Here is an 18,824-nt window from a genome sequence, read left to right as displayed (position 1 = left end):
TTTTTTTATTTTTTTTCTGAGGCCGTCCTGATGATTATTTAATATTTTTTTTTATTTTTTCTGAGGCTGTCCTGATATGATTATTTAATATTTTTTTAATTTTTTCTGAGCCTGTCCTGATGATTATTTAACATTTTTTTTATTTTTCCTGAGGCCATCCCAGTGATTTTTTTTTTTAATCTGCTCCGGTTCCTTTGGGGAATGAGACCCTGCAGAGTGCTGGGCTGTCCTTTGGGTCCTGCTGAGGTTGTCACCCTTGGGGACCCCTTGCAGGACCCTCGGGGGGGTGGCAGCACCCGTCCCTCACCTGTGCAAGGTGCAGCTCAGGTATTTCCCCCAACCCTTCCCCGCGTTGTTTTCTCAGCCCTTTCTGTTTATAAACAACAAAGCTCCCTTTGTGCCGAGCTTCCCGGGAAGTTTTTGTGCTCCTTTGCAGGCATTGTTGGAGGAATATTTACTAATAATGTTGTGTTTGGGTTCCCTGCTTCATGTGGGAAAAGGCTCAGAGTGGTTGCTGATGACTCATTAATTGAATTTCCCATTTCCGACCAAATTGAGCCAATCCACACAGCTCATTCCCCCTCAAAAAAAAGGAGAGGTCTCTTACCAAATTAATATTACACCTAGAAATCCTCCTAGCTGCAGATATCCAAAGGTTTTTCATCACCAAAAGATGCAGGCTGGCTCCAAGAACTTGAAAAAGAAAAAAAAAAAAAAAGAAAAATTAAGGAATTAAGTACCAAAATGCTTTTGTAAACCAAGCCCTTGATCTAAAACTGAAGCCTAAAGATCTGATGGGAAGTGGCAGGAGCAGAGGCATAATCTCATCCTTTCATATCCCTGCCAATTCCAGGCTTAGAAGGAGAGAAAAAAAAAAAAAAAAAAGGGTAATGTGGGGCATTGTTCTACTTTGAAAGTGTTTGAAATAATTGTGGGGGCTTTTCTTTTTTGAGAAAATTCTTAAAATCGTTCGCCTTTCGTAGGAGGTTTGGAGATCTCAGTGCTTTTTTTTTTTAATTCTTTTAATCCACACCAATTCCACAGAAAATATTTCAGGGCTTTTAAAAATGATATTTTCCAGAAGCTTGGGGTTTTTTGATCCCAAATCTACCGGTTACAATGAAATTTGCCATTTTACAAACTATTATTTAAAAAATATAATTTCTAAGGCTTCTCACTGCCCAGCCCTGTGAATATTAATCCCCCCCCCTTTACTTCAGCTCTGAAATTTTAAATCATTAATAATTTTTAATACTTTTTTAATCATTTATTCAGAGAATTATCCCTCTGCTTTTAGGGTGCTTTTCCCCTTTCCCTGCCTGATTCCAAGCCTTGTCACTGGGGCTGTTTCAGAGCTTTTAAAAAAAGAAAAGATTTTATTTTCCAGAAATTTGTTGGGTTTTGATCCCAAATCTACCAGTTACAGTAAAATTATGCCATTTTACAAACTATTATTTTAAAATACACAATTTCTAAGGGTTCTCACTGCCCAGCCCTGTGAATATTAATTTACTTCAGCTCTGAATTTTTTAAATCACACGTGCAGGGGGGAACCAGCTGCCCCAGCAAGGGTTGGTTTCCCATCCCCATCACGCCAGGGATGTGGGGCAGGCTGAGCAGGGATTACCCCTCTGCTTTCAGGCTTCTTTCCCTTTGCCTGATTCCAAGCCTTGTCACTGGGGCTGTTTCAGGGCTTTTAAAAAAAGAAAAGATTTTATTTTCCAGAAATTTGTGGTTTTTGGATCCCAGATCTACCAGTTACAGTGAAATTTTGCTATTTTAGAAACTATTCTTTTCAAAAATATAATTTCTAAAGCTTCTCACTGCCCAATTATTAATCCTCCCTTAACTTCAGCTCTGAATTTTTTTCATCATATGTGAAAGGGGGAGCCAGCTGCCCCAACAAGGGCTGGTTTCCTGTCCCCATCATGCCAGGGATGTGGGGCAGGCTGAGCAGGGATTACCCCTCTGCTTTCAGGCTCCTTTTCCCCTTTCCCTGCCTCATTCCAAGCCTTGGCACCGGGGCTGAGCCTCCATGGGGGGTAACGAAGAGCAGCGAGTTTTCTGCTTGGCCGGGAGCTCTTTTCATCTTTTTTTTTTTTTTTTTTTTTTTTTTTTTTTTTTTTTTTTTTTTTTGTTTCCAACTGATGAAAGCCATGCCAGCGAGCTCTGCTGATTTTTTTGATGGGAACTGTGGGGGCTTGGCAGTGCCGAGTGTCGCCCCTGGTCCTGCAGCCCCGGGGCAGAGATCTCCCCCTTCTTGTGGTTTATCTAAGCCCTGATATCTGATGCAACAGAACGCTGAGGTGGGACTTGCCCCTGTCTGTCTGTTTGTTTGTGTCAGACACTTGTTCCCCGGTTATCTCCTCCATCAAAACAGGTTACACCAAGCAGAGCTACTTCCCTTTGATTTCATCTGTTGAGGCTATGGGGGGGAAGCCAAAGCTTTTACAAAAAGGGCGATAGGGAAGCGCTTCAAACACAACCACGGGGAAGGGAATAGCTGCAGGCAGCCCCAGCATCTTCCCTCCCCACCCTGTAACCCCAGGAGCTGGGCTCTGCCAGCAGGGCTGGCTGTGCTGGGCACCCCGGCTCTGGGGGGATGTGGGGTGCCCTGTGGGACACATATGGGGAGGGGCTGGGTGGCTCTGGGGTGCCTTGGGAAGGCAGAGTTACAGAATAAAGCAGGGATTTGTTAAAAGGATCAATGGATGCACCTTGGGCAGCACAAGAGCCCAGCCAGGGCTGCACCCAAGGTGAACCAAAATGGCCACAAAATGAACCCAAGATGAACCCAAAATGGTCCCAAAATGAACCCAAGATGAACCCAAAATGGTCCCAAAATGCACGAGCACTCCCGGGCTCTCTCCCTTGGATCAGTTCTGCTCCATTTGCATCTTGCAGTTCATTGTCCCATTCCAGCTTTAGCCCCTGCAGTCCCATCCTTGTTTTTCTCTCTCCAGCCCACGGGGTTTGTGCTCTTGGGCTGAGATTTGGATCATTTGTCCTTGGTGCCCAGCTGGAGCAGGAATTGTTTTGTGTCCCTGCTCTGTGCCCAGAGCTCAGCATCCCCTGATGTGAACCCAGACCCACACACTAAAGCAGAATCTGAGAAATAGAAAAGCTGAAACCTGAGGCATCACCTGGGATGAGGGGAGTTGCTGTGTCAAAGGAAATTCAGGGTGGATATCAGGAAAAAGCTTTTTCCAGAAAGGGTGAGAAAGTTCTGGAATGTTCTGCCCGGGGAGGTGGTGGAGTCCCCATCCCTGGGTGTGTTTAACAAAGCCTGGATGTGGCACTGGGTGCCAGGGTTGAGTTGAGGGGTTGGGGCTGGCTTGGACTCGATGGTCTTGAAGGTCTCTTCCAACCTGGTCATTCTGGGAATTTCTGTGAATTCTGTGAATTTCTGTGAATTTCTGTGAATTTCTGTGAATTCTGTGAATTTCTGTGAATTTCTGTGAATTCTGTGAATTCTGTGAATTCTGTGGCTGAGCCTGGGAGCTGGAGGGGAAGGGCATGGGGACAGAATGGTGCTGGGTGGGTTGGTGGAGCTCTGGGCTCTTGGTGGCAGCCTGGGTAACTTTTCTGAGTGCTTTAGGATCACAGAATGTCCTGAGCTGGGAGGGACGCCCAGGACCACCCAGTGCAGCTCCTGGCCCTGCTCAGACACCCCAAAACCCCCGGCAGCGCTGCCCAAACCCTCCTGGAGCTCTGGCAGCCTCAGGGCCGTGCCCATTCCCTGGGGAGCCTGGGCAGTGCCAGCAGCCTCTGGGGGAAGAACCTTGCCCTGAGATCCATCCCAAATCCCCCTGGCACAGCTCCAGCCATGCCCTGGGTCACAGGGAGCAGAGGTTGGAGCTGCCCTGCAGAGCTGTGAGTTCTGCCCTCAGCCTCCCCTGCAGACGGCCCCCATGCAGGTATCCTCGTGGGAATATGAGAGACAGCCCCTTTTAAACCTCCAGAAAATCAAGCCTTCCAAAGGATGGATTCTTCCAGAGGATGGATCCTTCCAGAGGATGGATCCTTCCAGAGATTGGATCTTTCCAAAGGATGGATCCTTCCAGAGGATGGATCCTTCTAAGGATGGGTCTTTCCAAAGGATGGCTCCTTCCAAAGGATGGATCCCTCCAGAGAATGGATCCTTCCAGAGATTGGATCTTTCCAAAGGATTGATCCTTCCAAAGGATGGATCCTCCCAAAGGATGGATCTTTCCAAAGCATGGCTCCTTCCAGAGGATGGATATTTCCAAAGGATGGCTCCTTCCAAAGGATGGAGCCTTCCAAAGGATGGATCCCTCCAGAGGATGAATCCTTCCAAAGGGATCCTTCCAAAGGATGGATCCTCCCAAAGGATGGATTTTCCAAAGCATGGCTCCTTCCAGAGGATGGATATTTCCAAAGGATGGATCCTTCCAAGGATGGCTCCTTCCAACGGATGGATCATGCTGGGATAAGGTTTGGAGGTCCCAGCCCCTGTGTCCCCCCTAGCTCAGGTGAGAGGATCAGCACAGGTGAGGGATGGCAGGTTGGGCTGCTCAGCCCGTGCTGTCTCCCACCTTGGCTGCTTTTTTTTTGTTATTTTTATTTCTTTCTGTGAGCTTTTATTCCTCCTGCCTTTTGTAGTTCCCTCCTCAGCCCGGGCTGGAAGCAGCTTGCCAGGCCAAAGTCTTTTGAGGAAACTTGGCCTCTCCCAGCCCCACGCTGAGCTCAGGGCTGGGCTACGCCTTTGCTCCCCAAGGCCGGCTCTCCCTCTCCCTCGTGAAACTTTCCTCAAAGCCTCCAGGATTCCTCTGCTCTCTTCCCCCTGCAGCCATGCACAGCCCCAGGACAAGTCCCTGGCAAATGAAAGCTGCAGCAGTTGGGCTGGAAACAGCTGGTTGCCATGGCAATTGGGGCTGCTGGGGATTTGCATAGGGCTGGTGATTTTCATAGCACAGCCACATTTAAGGCAAGCAGGAGAAATTTCCATATTCCCAGCTCCAAGTCAGTTGGGGCGTGGGGGAGGCCAGGAGGGGGATATTTGAAATTCAAATGAAGGTGATTAGGGTTTGAGGTTGGGTTATTTTATTTTTTTTTTTTTTTCCTTAAACATCCCATTATGGAAGAGGATAAAAAAGGATGGGGAGGGGAAAGGGGAACAAAAGGCTGGTTTGACTTGAATTAGAGGGGCAAAGGAAGAGCTGGTCTGATCTGCCTCTTGCCTCTGGTCTAGGAGAAGAGACTTGCCCTCTCCCAGCACCTGCAGGTGAAATGTTTTCCGTGGGAACAACTGCTGCCCTCGGGTTTCCTTCTGGAAGGTGCCCAAGTCTCCCACACTGGCTGTCCTGCTCTCCCCTCACCCTGCCCCACACGAAGGGGCTGCACAGGGACTGCTCTGAGGCGCTGCTGATGAAGGGAAGCATTTCTATAACCCAGGGCTTTGCAGCCAAACAAGGCCCTTGAGTGTTCAGTGAAAGCTTCCCCTGGAGTCTGGAGCTGTCTGAGTCAGCACAAGATTCACTTTTTGCTCACCCAGCCCTGGCTTTCCCATGGAGATGCTCTGATGGTTTGGAGGTTTTTTTGTGTTTTTGGAGCAAACTAAAACTGCAGCTCTACCTGGCTGCCTCAGAAGCTCCCCATCCTGCTCACACTTTAAAAAGCTCTTTTTTAAAGTGCCTTGGGAGCATCAAGCATCCCAGCAGGGCACGTGGGAATCCAGGGAATTGCCTGGTGCCTGCTCAGCTGCAGCTCCTGCTCCCTCCAGTGCTGGTGGGAGCAGCTGGAGGGAATCAGGGGTGGCCAATCCATGGGTGATTTAAGGGAGGTCCCAGAGCTCAGGGCTTCCTGCTGGCTCTGGGGAAATCGCTGGTGTGGCTGCTGGGAACAGCAGCGTGAAGGCACTGCCTTGGGTTTTGCCTGAATTTCTAAAATCAGTGGAAATCCTGAGGAGTATTTCATGCTGAATGTCTTGCTTTGCTCATTCCTTCAGTGCAGGTGAGCATTTGGCTTCGTTTAGGGCTTGTGGGACGAGTACTGGTTATAGTTACAGTAATTGCCACTCTTCTCTCTACCAGCACTTGGGCACTCTCTGAACTTCACACCTGGTTTGAGGTGAAAGATTGGAATGAATGAATTTATCAGAAATGCCCCTTGAAATGCCCCCTTGCACCCAGCCTGCTCTGCCAATCTCCCATGGCATTCTGCTTCCTCAGACAGGGTGCTAAAATCTCCAGGATAGGTGAGATTAATCTTAATTTTAGATATTGGGTGCTCTGAGGCTGCAGCCTGAGCTGCTCACCCCAGGCAGGGAGCAGGGATCTGCAGAGGGTGATTCATCCCTGTGCCACCTATCTCAGGGCCAGGATTGCCCTCTGGAAGGGCTGCAAAGGGAGCCTGCAGCAATTGGCTCCCAGTGAGGCACCTGAGAGTTTCAGAATGTCAGCCCAGGCTGAACCCCTTGCCTGGTGTCTGCCTGGCCCTGCTCCCCCAGCTGTTCCCATTTCCCTCCCAAATATCCCTGCAGGAATTCCCAACACCTGCTGCAGGCTAGGATCACATCCTCATCCCCCTGTCCCTGCAGGGACCTCTTCCTCATCCCTCTCCGTCCTTTCAGGGATCACATCCTCATCCTCTGAACCTTCAGAGATCCCCTCCTCATCCCTCTCTGTCCTTTCAGGGATCCCCTCCTCATTCTCTGAACCTCCAGGGATCCCCTCTTCATCCCATATCCCTGTAGGGATCCCTTCCTCATCCCCCTCTCTTTCCAGGGATCCCCTCCTCATCCCCCTCTCTTTCCAGGGATTGATCCCCTCCTCATCCCCCTCTCCTTCCAGGGATTGATCCCCTCCTCATCCCCCTCTCCTTCCAGGGATTGATCCCTTCCTCATCCCCCTCTCTTTCCAGGGATTGATCCCTTCCTCATCCCCCTCTCTTTCCAGGGATTGATCCCTTCCTCATCCCCCTCTCTTTCCAGGGATTGAGCCCTTCCTCATCCCCCTCTCTTTCCAGGGATTGAGCCCTTCCTCATCCCCCTCTCTTTCCAGGGATTGAGCCCTTCCTCATCCCCCTCTCTTTCCAGGGATTGATCCCCTCCTCATCCCCCTGTCCCTCCAGGGATTGATCCCCTCCTCATCCCCCTCTCCTTCCAGGGATCCCCTCCTCATCCCCCGTCCCTGCAGAGCCCGGGGTGAGCTCAGAGTGCAGGATGAGCCCTGCTGCTGTCACTCCCTGCAGGTGACACCCGCCCGTGTGAAGATGAAGGCCACCCTGATTTTCCTTTTCCCCCACGAGGTTGTTTTTATCCCGCAGGGCTGGACTGGCTCTGCAGCTCCCCGTGGATCCATCCCTCTGCCTGGCTTTTCCAGGGAATGGCAGCGGGGTGGGGGGAACTGCCCATCCCCAGAGAAACCTCCCCAGGCAAACTCGCACCAGATCTGATGCCAGGGCTATGCAAAACAGCTGCCAGGTGAACCAAGGAGAGCTGCACAACCCTGGGCTGCTGGCTTGGGGAGCCAGCTGAGCTTATCTCTGCTTTTCCAAGCACCCAGAGCAGCAGGGTGAAGCCTTGGGGATGGGAGAGCTGCTGGGAATTGCTGCCTTTCCCCATTGAAATCCCGGGGATGTGATGGTGTTCACAGGGGTTCGTGGGTGAGGGGAGAGAGGAGGATCTGACTCCGTGTTTCACAAGGCTTGATTTATTATTTTATGATAGATATTATATTAAAACTATACTAAAAGAATAGAAGAAAAGGTTTCATCAGAAGGCTGGCTAAGAATAGAATAGGAAGGAATGATAACAAAGGTTTGTGGCTCTGACTCTCTGTCTGAGCCAGCTGGGCTGTGATTGACCATTAATTAGAAACAACCACATGAGCCCAATCCCAGATGCACCTGTTGCATTCCACAGCAGCAGATAACCATTGGTTGCATTTTGTTCCTGAGGCCTCTCAGCTTCTCAGGAGGAAAAAATCCTAAGGAAATGGATTTTTCATAAAAGATGTCTGTGACACAGGGATTCATTCCCCAGCCTTGTGGAATTTCAGCAAGGGGAGGACTGATCTAGCAGCTTCTGGAGGTTCTGGATGCCATTGTGTCTGGCTCGTGAAGCAAAAAAAAAAAAAAATCAAGTTGTTGGCTGGGCTGAAGCTCCATTAAAATGAGTGGAGTTCTGGCAGTTTGCAGCAGCAGAGAGAATCTGCTGCCACTTACACTTTTCTTTCTTTTTATCTCCTGGAGCTAGAAAAGATTAAATCTTAAGTGCAGATTGTTTGAGCAGCTCGTTCCTTTAAGGAGAGGAATGAGTGCTGCAGTGTGAGTCCTGATGTTGACAGAAACTGGGAGGAAACTGAGGCTATTTTTATAAAGCATTTGTAGGAAAGTTACAGCTCAACTGAAAGAGGAGAGTTGTTATCCCTATCACACCCAAGCCTTGGCTCACAGCTGCAATCACTTGACTCTTACATTTACTGAAACAGAAAAAAAAAAAAAAGGACCAGATTTGTTTGCAAATAAATCTGTGCCCAAACACTGGTGATTTGTGTATCCAGCTTCCATTTACATAACCACTGGCAGCACAAATCACCCCTCCCAGATTGAAATCTCTCCCTCTTGGACATCTAAGGCTGAACTGGTTGCCCCTGGGTCCCTTTGGAGTCAGCCAGGAGGAATTGTCATCTCCAGAGGGGCATTGGTGCCAGGGAGATGGGCGGCTCAGACAGGGGCAGGAACGGCCTCTGGAGGTGCCTCTTGCTCCTTCTGTCTGTCCCTGACACCCCAGTGAGTGCCAGGCTCTGGAATATTTGCCCATCTGGCACAGAATTCCTGGCTGGGGTGCTCCCAAATCCCCCCCGCCTCGCTGATCTGTAGGGAATTGGAGGATGCTATGGGTGACTTTGTAGGGGAAAGAAAAGGTCTGAGTGTGTCATGGGCCTGTGCAGGGGGGGAAAAGCAGGAGAGGGGGAAAGGCTGTGCTGGGGGATATGGGGCTGAGCAGGAAAGAAATTCTGTGCAGGGAAAGGCTGTGGGGCTGTGCAGGAGGATGTGGGGCTGAGCAGGAAAGAAAATTCTGTGTAGGAAAATGTGACCGTGTTCACAGGAGACTGAGGATGAGGGGAGAGACGAGGATCTGACTCCATGTTTCAGAAGGCTTGATTTATTATTTTATGATATATATTACATTAAAACTATACTAAAAAATAGAAGAAAGGATTTCATCAGAAGGCTGGCTAAGAATAGAAAAAGAAAGAATGATAACAAAGGCTTGTGGCTCTGCCAGAGAGTCCGAGCCAGCTTGGCTGTGATTGACCATTAATGAGGAACAACCACATGAGCCCAATCCCAGATGCACCTGTTGCATTCCACAGCAGCAGATAACCATTGTTTGCATTTTGTTCCTGAGGCCTCTCAGCTTCTCAGGAGGAACAATCCTAAGGAAAGGATTTTCCATAAAAGATGTCTCTTCAGGGAAAGGCTGTGCAGGAGGATGTGGGGCTGAGCAGGGAAGCTCCGTTCCAGCTGCTCCTCTCAGGTTCCAGGTTTTGGGGTGAGTGCTGGTGACTCAGCCGCCGTCACCGGGACCAGGGATTCCCCTGCAGCTCTTTGAATCTTGCCTCATCACGGCTGAACGGGAGTGAAACTCCTGTCTCCAAGAAACCCGGAGATTACCTTTTCCTTCCTGTTCTATTTTAGCAGCTGGGAACTTTTATTTCCTCCTTCCCTGCTGGCTTTGCTCCCCTTCAGCTGCTGCTTGCAGATGGAATCAAACACCCCCCCCCACACACACACACACACCCCGTGGGGGTTTCAAAGGTAGAAACTGCAGGCCTTGAAGATGCTCCCGCGGTCCTGCTCAGGTGTGTGGATGCTGATTGTGATCACCCATTAACGTTATCAGCATTCCCATCGCTGGATGTGCCCTCCTTGGCTTTTGGGGCTGGAATGGAGCTGGAACGCAATGAATGAGCCCCGTTCCTGGGGAGGGAGCAGCTGGAGAGAGCTGGACAGGGAGCAGAGGGGGTTGGAGCGAGGGAATTACACGGGGGAAAAGAGATAAAGGGCTGGGATTGGGGAGGGGAAAAGCTGGGAGACAGCAGGATGGGAGGAAGGCAGGAAAAGCAGGGCAGAAATGCAGCCAGGCTGGGGGAGAGGGCTCAGAGGGGATGGGGTGCAGGGCGTGAGGAGAGGAAGATCTCAAACTGGAGAGGAAGCTCAGAGCTGGATGGGGCGTGGATGGTGAAGAAATGGAGATTTCTGATTGAGGGTTGGGGTGCAGGGGGTGAGGAGAGGGAGATTTTAGTATTGGGGAGGCACCTCAGAGCTGAATGGGATGTGGATGGTGAGGAGATTTCACATTGAGGGTTGGGGTGCAGGGGGTGAGGGGAGGGAGATTTTAGCATTGGGGAGGCACCTCAGATCTGTTTGGGGTGTGGATGGTGAGGAGATTTCAGACTGGGGGGAAGCTCAGAGCTGCTTGAGGTGCAGAGGGTGAGCAGATGTCAAGCTGAGGGGGCAGCAGATCGTTGTTGTGCCGTGGCCCTGCTCCATAGCACAGTCCCACAGCTCTGTTTCCACAGTCAGTGCTTTTTAAATGTCCCAGATTAAATCTCCAGGGCTGTTTCTAGACAGCAGAGAGCAGCCACCAAGCTCTGTTATCCCCGACTCTCCAATGTTTTGCCATCTGTGGATAATTGTACCAAGCACACTCCCCCTCAGGACCCAGGCTGGTTCACCTGGGAATGCTCTGTGCATGGAAAAATGTGTGCTGGGCAAGGATAAAGGCTTGTTCAGCTGAGGAAAGTCCATGGCAGAGCTGGATTTGCCGTCCTGCCTGCACAGCCTCTTCCCCAGCTCTTTGCAGGAGCCCTGAACTGCTGGAAAATGTGTTGGAGCTTGATCAGATCCCAGGGCTCTGCTCTGTGGGGAAGGTTATCCTGGAAAAAACAGCAGGAGCAGGAGGCCTGAGGGCTTGTGCCAGTGGGATGTGAACAGTTCCAGGCTCTTTATCACAGCCTGGGCCGGACTGGCAGGGAAAGGCCTGGAGAATGAAGGGGTGTCTTGGGGTTGCCTCTGCAGCTCCAGAGCTTCGTGGAATCCCTTCCAGCACTCGGATCTGTGGGGAGCACAACCTTTGCTCTGTGATGTTCTTGATGAATTTGGCAGGTGTGATGGGGAGGGGGGGGGGATGTTTATCATCAAAGGGGAATGAGTGAGGGCCTGTGCGGTACCTTCAGGCTGGAACCTGTCTGATTTTTTTCCCCCTGTGCCTGCCAATCTCTTTTGGAATCAAGGAGACGCCTCTGGAGCACAACCCCACGGCACCCTGTGTTCCTCCAGGTACCCACAATTACCCAGTTCCTGAAGGTCCTGGGTGAGCAGCCCTGGCCACCTCCCTGCTGGCCTTTCCCACACTTAGCCCTGGGCTCCCCTGCACGTTTGTGATGTCCTCCAGCTCACCTCTGCTGGAATCTCCCTCGTGATTTCCCCCACCCTTGGCCAGGTATCTCCCAGGCAGGAACACTTTCATTATCCCTCAGCAAAAGGCTGGCACCACCTAAATGCTGCAGAAGCCTTCATCCTCCCATTTCTGCACCTTCCTCCTCCTCTGCTTGCTCTTCCAGGGCCAATTTTTTGGTTGTGTGTGTCCCAAGTACTGGAAAGCTCCCACCAGTGCTGTCATTAACACTGAGGTGTTTTTCTCTTTGTTTCCTTGTAGGCAATGAACAGAATGGGCTGGACTTTAACAGGCAGGTAAGATGCTCCCTGGCTGGAATGGCTGGGTTTTATTTTTCATTTATTTTTATTTTTCCCCTTTCTGGAATGGCTGTTTTATATTTGCTCATCATGCTGCAAAGAGATAAAAACTGTTGGGTCAGAGAGAAACCGCAGAATTTCTTCCCAGTTCCCCTTGTGGGATGCAATGACAGATTGCACCTCTGCTCTCCCTCTCCCTAATTCATAGAAGTTCAGCTAATTACAGAGTTCCTTTAAATGACCATTTGCTCAAGGGGTTTTCTGGCTTTTACAGTTTTTTAGATAATTATTTAGAAACAAAAAGCACCTCAGTGATGGTGGCAAGGGTGCGAAACCCTCCCCAAAGCCCCGGTGCTGTGACATTGGCACTGGCAGCACGGTGCTGGGCAGGGACAAAGGCAAGGGGCTGCCTCAGGAGTGTCAGCCAGCACCAAAAATGAGCTGGTTTGAGGTTTTGGACTCAAATTCCTGTCTGCAAGGCAGCAGATGAAATATGGGGCAAGCAAACCCCAATTGCACAAAGAGCAGCTGAGGGGCTGTGGGTGCTCCTCTCCCCCTGCTTTTAAAGGCTTCCCTGGCTCCTGAGTGGCTCTGAGGATCCCTGAGTGTCACATCAGGAGGTGGCAGTCCCCTGGAGCCCTTGGTGGCAGACACTGGGTTTGGAGCAGCCTGGGACAGCGGGAGGTGTCCCTGCCACGGCAGGGGTGGGATGGGACGGGATTTAAGAAGGGAAGGAGCTTTAAGGCTCCTTCCAGTTCAAACCATTCTGAGATTTGAGGAAAATGCTTGCGGTCTCGGAGTGCACAGGTCAAATTCCTGTCTGCAAGGCAGCAGATAAAATATGGGGCAAGCAAACCCCAACTGCACAAAGAGCAGCTGAGGGGCTGTGGGTGCTCCTCTCCCCCTGCTTTTAAAGCCTTCCTTGGCTCCCTGCCTGCCTGCAGGCCTTCCTGAGTGGCCCTGAGGATCCCTGGGTGTCACATCAGCCCTTGGTGGCAGGCACAGGGTGCCCAGAGCAGCTGGGGCTGCCCCTGCATCCCTGGCAGTGCCCTGGACACGGGGTTTGGAGCAGCCTGGGACAGTGGGAGGTGTCCCTGCCACGGCAGGGGTGGGATGGGATGGGATTTAAGAAGGGAAGGAGCTTTAAGGCTCCTTCCAGCCCAAACCATTCTGAGATTTGAGGAAATGCTCTCTGCAAACCATCCTGAGATTTGGGGAAAACGCTCTCTGAGCCCAGAGCTGAGTCCTCCCGTGGCCAGCAGAGCTGGAGTGAGGCCTGCAAGGCAAAGAGGACCCAGGAGGGCCAAAGCTGCCCTGCTGCAGGACTGCAGGGTGGGAGCTGGGGTGCACCAGGGGCTGGGGCTGCACGCACAGACTCGGGGCTGAGGCTGGCACAGCCTCCCACCCTCTGCCCATGTGCATCCCCTGAATCCCAGGGCTCCAACCCTTCCCAGAGGCCTCCTGTGAGCAGCTGCACCTTCCCCACGTGGCTTTTTGTGCCTCCAGCTTGCCTTGGTGGCTGTGCAGTGACAAATGTCAGCCACGGCGCTGTTTGTTTGTTTGCTTTGGCTGCTGCAGCTTTGGGTGGGTCTCCCTTTTCCTACCAAAGGTGTCCTGACACGCTCAGCCACCTTCCAGGAGTTTGGAATGCCCAGCTGCAAACAAAAAGCCCTGTGTGTGCACAGCCCAGAGCACGGAGAGGGATCCAACCAGGACCTGCCCCGCTCACCAGGGCTGGGAAAGTGAAATTATTGCAGACAGGGATGAGCACGAGGTCCTTCTGCCATGGCAGCACCACAAAGGGACTGGAGCTGGGCTGGGGCTGATCGGGGAGAGGTGGTGGGGCAGGGTTGAGTTACACCCGCTGCTCCTCTCAGGGATGCTGGGGAACTTCTGGGGGCAGCCAGGTTTGCAGGCAGTAGAAATATCCCCCTCCTAAAAAGAAATTGTGGGTTTACATTTGTTTTTTGGGGTTTTTTTTTGGTTTTTTTTTTTGGTTTTTTTGGGGGGGTTTTTTGGGTTTTTTTTGTGTTTGTTTTTGTTTGGTTTTTCGGGTTTTTTTGATTTTTTTGTTTCTTTGTTTTTAGGGGTTTTTTAGGGTTTTTTGGGGTTTTTTTAGTCGTTTTTGGGTTTTTTGGACTTTTTTGTTTGTTTTTGTGGGGGTTTGGTTTTTTTGGTTTTTTTTTTGTTGTTGTTGTTTTTGGTTTTTTTGTATTTTTTTAGGGTTTTTTTTCAGCATTTCCACTTTTATTTTCCTCCTTCCACCAAAACGGCGCCGCAAAATCCAATTAATTTATTCCAGCTTGTCTCTGCAACTGAGTAGCCGACTGAGCTGGGGATTTAGCAGGGTTTAAAAAGCAAAAGGCTCTGAATGAGCTCGTTGTATTGTTTGATTTTATTCCTAAACTGCTCTGATTGCCCAGAGCCCAGCAAGGGGGTTTGCAGTGATGCCAGGGATGGGATGCGACAGGCCCTGAGTGGACACAGAGCTGTGCAAGGCTCTTTGTCTCCCTCTCTTGGCCCTCCCAAGGCCATGGGTAGAGTGATTTTAAAACGTTATTATTTAAAATAATAATGACTATTTGAAAGTATTGTTATTTAAAATAATAATTATTATTTTAAATTATTCTCTTAAACGAGCAGGAGCCCAAATGCACACGGGCTCCACGCTCACATTTAGGGTTGACCTCAGCTGTTGCTGAATTCATCCTCAATTCAGCAAATAGATTTCAAATGATGAGAGAAAAGGAAGAGAGGAGAGCTGGAAATATCAAAGTGTTTTCATGTAGAATCAGGTGCTGTGCTCTTTCATTAGGGATGGAGGTTGGTGGGTTTTTTAATTTGGTTTGGGGTTTGAGGTTGGTTTTGGATGGTTTTTCTTTTTCGTTAGCTTGCAATTCAAGTTTTCAAACCGAAGCCAGGGCAGGATGGTTTGAAACCCAACTCCAAACCGACTGCAGGAGCTCTCTTTGCCTTTATTTGGAGTGCTGGGCTCTAATCACTTTGAAGATCATAAATCTCACATCGTTTAAGCCTCTCCCCCAGCCTTTGTAGATGGCCTACATTTCAGGTCTGCTTCCCTCCCTCCCTGCCGAGCTGTGCTCCAGGCGGGATGGGAAGGGTGGAGTGACCTGGTTAGACCCCTTCCCTGCCTCCCAATTCCCTGCTGGGGCTGCTCTCACCCTGCAAACGGGGCAGGGAGGGAAACTCTTGTGGATTTTGAGGTTTTTCGAGCAGTTTGTGGGTCAGCCCTGCGCTTTATGAGAAAGCTGCCTCTGATCCCTCAGCCTATTTGGCAAACATCTCTGCTCTGCCCCCCCTTTCCCTCCCCTCTTCAAACTCTCCTCCCACCTGGATGCAACAGTAATTTGTATGTGAATGAGAGGGAAAAGGGTGTGGATGGAAAAAGCAGCATCTTCAGCCTTGCCTATCTGGTTTGGCTTTTTTTTTATTTAGTGAGTCTAATGCTGCTTGTTTCCTGTTTATGGCCGGGGAAATGCAAAGGCACAGCAATAAACTTTCACCTTCGCTGCTGGCAGCCTGCACAGGGACATCATCTGCCTCCTGATGGGCTGGGATGGTGGCCAGGGACAGATCTGAGTGAAAATGGCAAAGTTTGCCTCAAAATGGGAGCAGGACCAGGGCTGGGAGTGCTGCAATGGGAGCCGATCCTGCCCAGGTGCTGCGGTCTCCCAGCTCTGCTGGGGTTTCATTCCCCTGTAGGAAATCCAGGATTGTTTGTTTTTGTAGCTGCTCTGCAGAGCCAGGTGTCTGGAGCAGAGCCCTGGGATAACGCTGCAGAGCACACAGGGATGGAGGGCTGCTGGTTTTGGGAGGTGCCAGGGCTTGTGCGAGTGGTGTGAGGGCTGAGCCCAGCCCAGGGAGCTGTGCATCCAATGCACAGCTGCAGGAGGGCAATGCACAGCTGCAGTCTCTGCAGGGAATGAGGAGAATGCACAGCTGCAGGAGGAGAATGCACAGCTGCATTCTGTGCAGGGAATGAGGGCAATGCACAGCTGCATTCTCTGCAGGGAATGAGGGCAATGCACAGCTGCATTCTGTGCAGGGAATGAGGAGAATGCACAGCTGCAAGAGGGCAATGCACAGCTGCATTCTCTGCAGGGAATGAGGAGAATGCACAGCTGCAGGAGGGCAATGCACAGCTGCATTCTGTGCAGGGAATGAGGGCCATGCACAGCTGCATTCTGTGCAGGGAATGAGGACAATGCACAGCTGCATTCTGTGCAGGGAATGAGGAGAATGCACAGCTGCAGGAGGGCAATGCACAGCTGCATTCTGTGCAGGGAATGAGGAGAATGCACAGCTGCAAGAGGGCAATGCACAGCTGCATTCAGTGCAGGGAATGAGGGCAATGCACAGCTGCATTCAGTGCAGGGAATGAGGAGAATGCACAGCTGCAGGAGGGCAATGCACAGCTGCATTCTCTGCAGGGAATGAGGGCAATGCACAGCTGCATTCTGTGCAGGGAATGAGGGCAATGCACAGCTGCAGGAGGGCCATGCACAGCTGCATTCTGTGCAGGGAATGAGGGCAATGCACAGCTGCATTCAGTGCAGGGAATGAGGAGAATGCACAGCTGCAGGAGGGCAATGCACAGCTGCATTCTGTGCAGGGAATGAGGGCCATGCACAGCTGCATTCTGTGCAGGGAATGAGGACAATGCAGGACAATGCACTTTCCAGCAGGGAGGTGATGGCAGCACCTTGTTGGTCCAGGGAGGAAGGCAGCATCTCCTCTCCTCCTTCCAGGGAGGGAATGAGAGCTCCTCTGCAAGGCCTCCCTTGTGGAGGTTCCAGCTGTGGGTTTCTCTGGGTCTGGATTGAAGGCACTCGAGGCAGTGGTTCATGCTCAGACTCAGGTGTTTATTTATTATTTCTTATCAGTAAAACAGCCTCACAACCGTGAGTTCTGCAGCAAGGCACAAAATGGCCAACAATCTCTTGTTCCAAGGTCTTTTAAGACTAAACCCTCCAATTAAGAACTGACACCTGGATTATTTTCCCTTTTAACCCAATAACTGATCCCAAAGAGCTGCAATGCAGACTTTTCTGCCCAATTACAAAATGCCACCAAACCCATGAAGAACAAACCCAGGACAAACCCTGTGCCCTCCACCTTGCTTCCATCCACAACGTCCTAAAAATCCCAAAACCTCAATTTCTCACCAAGTGATACACCTACACTGCTCTCTATAATCTATATTTCTCTCTAAAATCTCTAAATTTCACACTTTTGTGGGTTCCAGTCTATCTTGAAGTCTTTAGGAAACTTTCTCCATGAGTGAGGGTCAAAGTCAGCGGGGCACCCCAGAGCAGACACAGAAATATTCCCAGTGCCCTGGGTTTGCACACTCCCTGCTCTCCAGAGCTGGGAGGGGAAATGTCCCCCTTGAAGTGAAGCTCACAGGTTTTTGTGGCCCTTGAAATGATGCTGACAGGTTTTTGTGGCCCTTGAAATGATGCTGACAGGTTTTTGTGTGAGCAGAGCTGGGCAGGATCTGCCCCTGCTCCCTACCCAAATGTGCCAGGCACTCTTCATGCCAGCAAAAGGCTGACCTTGCAGGACAGGCTGTCATTTGTTTATCAAACCTGTCATTATCATCAATCACATCAATCTGAAGCTGATCTGGCTGGGAGATTTGACAAAGTTTAGGACAGACAGTCAGGCTCTGAGGTGCCTGAGCAGGGCTCAGCTTCAGTTTCACTGCTGGTTCTTTATTCCTGCTCTTTGCTGCCTTTGGTTCACCCCAGTCAGGGGATGGAGTGAGGATATGGATTTCCAACAGGCTTCCTAGAAAACCTTTGCAGCTGGGTCTGTTGAAAATTCCTCCTTTCTAAAACCAGGTCAAGCATCCTGTGTGTTACTGCCCTGCTCTCTCAGGAGAGGCTGGAGGGGTTCCCTCCCCTCAAGACCTCCTTGTCTAACTTCTCTCCCTCTTCTCTTCACATCTGACAGTCCTTGCCCAAAGAAACTTTAATTCTGGGGGCTTGTGTGGGATTTCCAGCAGCTGCTTTGAGGCAGCAGGGCGAGTTATCTCAGGGCTCCACAGCTGCTGTCCCGTAGACACAGATGTGAGAGATTCAAAGTGGGCAAGCTGCACCTGAGATGTGAAAATCCCTTTTCAGTGCCATTAATGAGCGCCCTGACCTCGTTTGGTACCTTCCACCCACACGTCTGAGGGCTCTTTGCTAATGGGCTCAGCATCCCTCGGTGCCTCTGCGAGGTGGGGAGGTGTCCTGCAGACACAGCCTGGCTTTCCCAGGGCTGCTGAGCTCTGTGACTGCAGCTGGGGTCAGGGGATGCTTCGTGGGCCACTTGCCCCTGGACGTTGGGCTGGATTGAAACCCAGGCCCTTGCTCAGAGCTGGGTTCTGGACTCCCATCCTCTGATTCATCGTCTTGTGCTCAACCACAGACAAGTTCTTCCTCCCCTCCATCCTTTTGAAGGTGCACAGGAGGGCCCAGCTCGCTGGGTAGTTTGTTATTAATATCTGGGATGCAAAACTCCCTGCACATTTAATTTCACTGCACCAGGGCTTCCCTCCCCGCCGGGGATCTCTCTCATCGTTTCTCATTCTGCTCCCTGTTCCCACCTCCCCCTGCTCTCATGTGCTCCCTGGATGTCATTGCTGTTCCTGCTTGGGTAGCTCAGGTTTCAGTCTGCCCTCCACATTTCCATCCCAGTCCTGTTTTGCCCTCCTCTCAAGGGGAGGTTCACATCCTGCTTCCTTCTCCCCTCTGGGGATCAATTCAGATTTCACTCTCTCTTCTCCCCGTTGCCCCAGGGCATCAGCCTGAGTTCTTGCATCTGCTTTTCATCTCTTGAGCCTCCCCTGGCTGGAAATCAGGGCCTGACACTGGATCTAAGCTCAGCTCTGCCCTGGCCTTTCCCTTTTGAAGTCTCCCTGCTCTGTCCTAGGGACAGGCTGATTGCATAAATTTGTTTGTGTGCAGGTTCCTCATTGAGATGCAGCCCTTTGGGAGAGCATCAGAGAAAGCCCTGGCTCCAGGGAAAGTCCTCTGTGCCTAAATCTGGCCCTGCTTTGCTTAGGACAGATATGCAGAGGAACCCCTTCT

At 50.9% G+C, this 18,824-nt stretch overlaps 1 protein-coding gene across 1 annotated transcript in view; it reads left to right on the top strand.

Moving 5' to 3' along the window:
• POU2F3 (POU class 2 homeobox 3) overlaps window positions 1-18,824 on the top strand; it is a 49,154-nt gene that overhangs the window by 9,106 nt on the left and 21,224 nt on the right. Inside the window, 1 exon segment of the mRNA XM_071449474.1 lies at window positions 11,690-11,724. Coding sequence (XP_071305575.1) covers window positions 11,690-11,724 — 35 coding nt within the window.

Source organism: Agelaius tricolor, unplaced genomic scaffold (assembly GCF_023055355.1).
Source record: "Agelaius tricolor isolate 1412-34295 unplaced genomic scaffold, bAgeTri1.0.p SCAF_29, whole genome shotgun sequence".
Taxonomy (NCBI): Eukaryota; Metazoa; Chordata; class Aves; order Passeriformes; family Icteridae; genus Agelaius; species Agelaius tricolor.
This window is presented reverse-complemented; position numbering and strand designations above follow the sequence as displayed.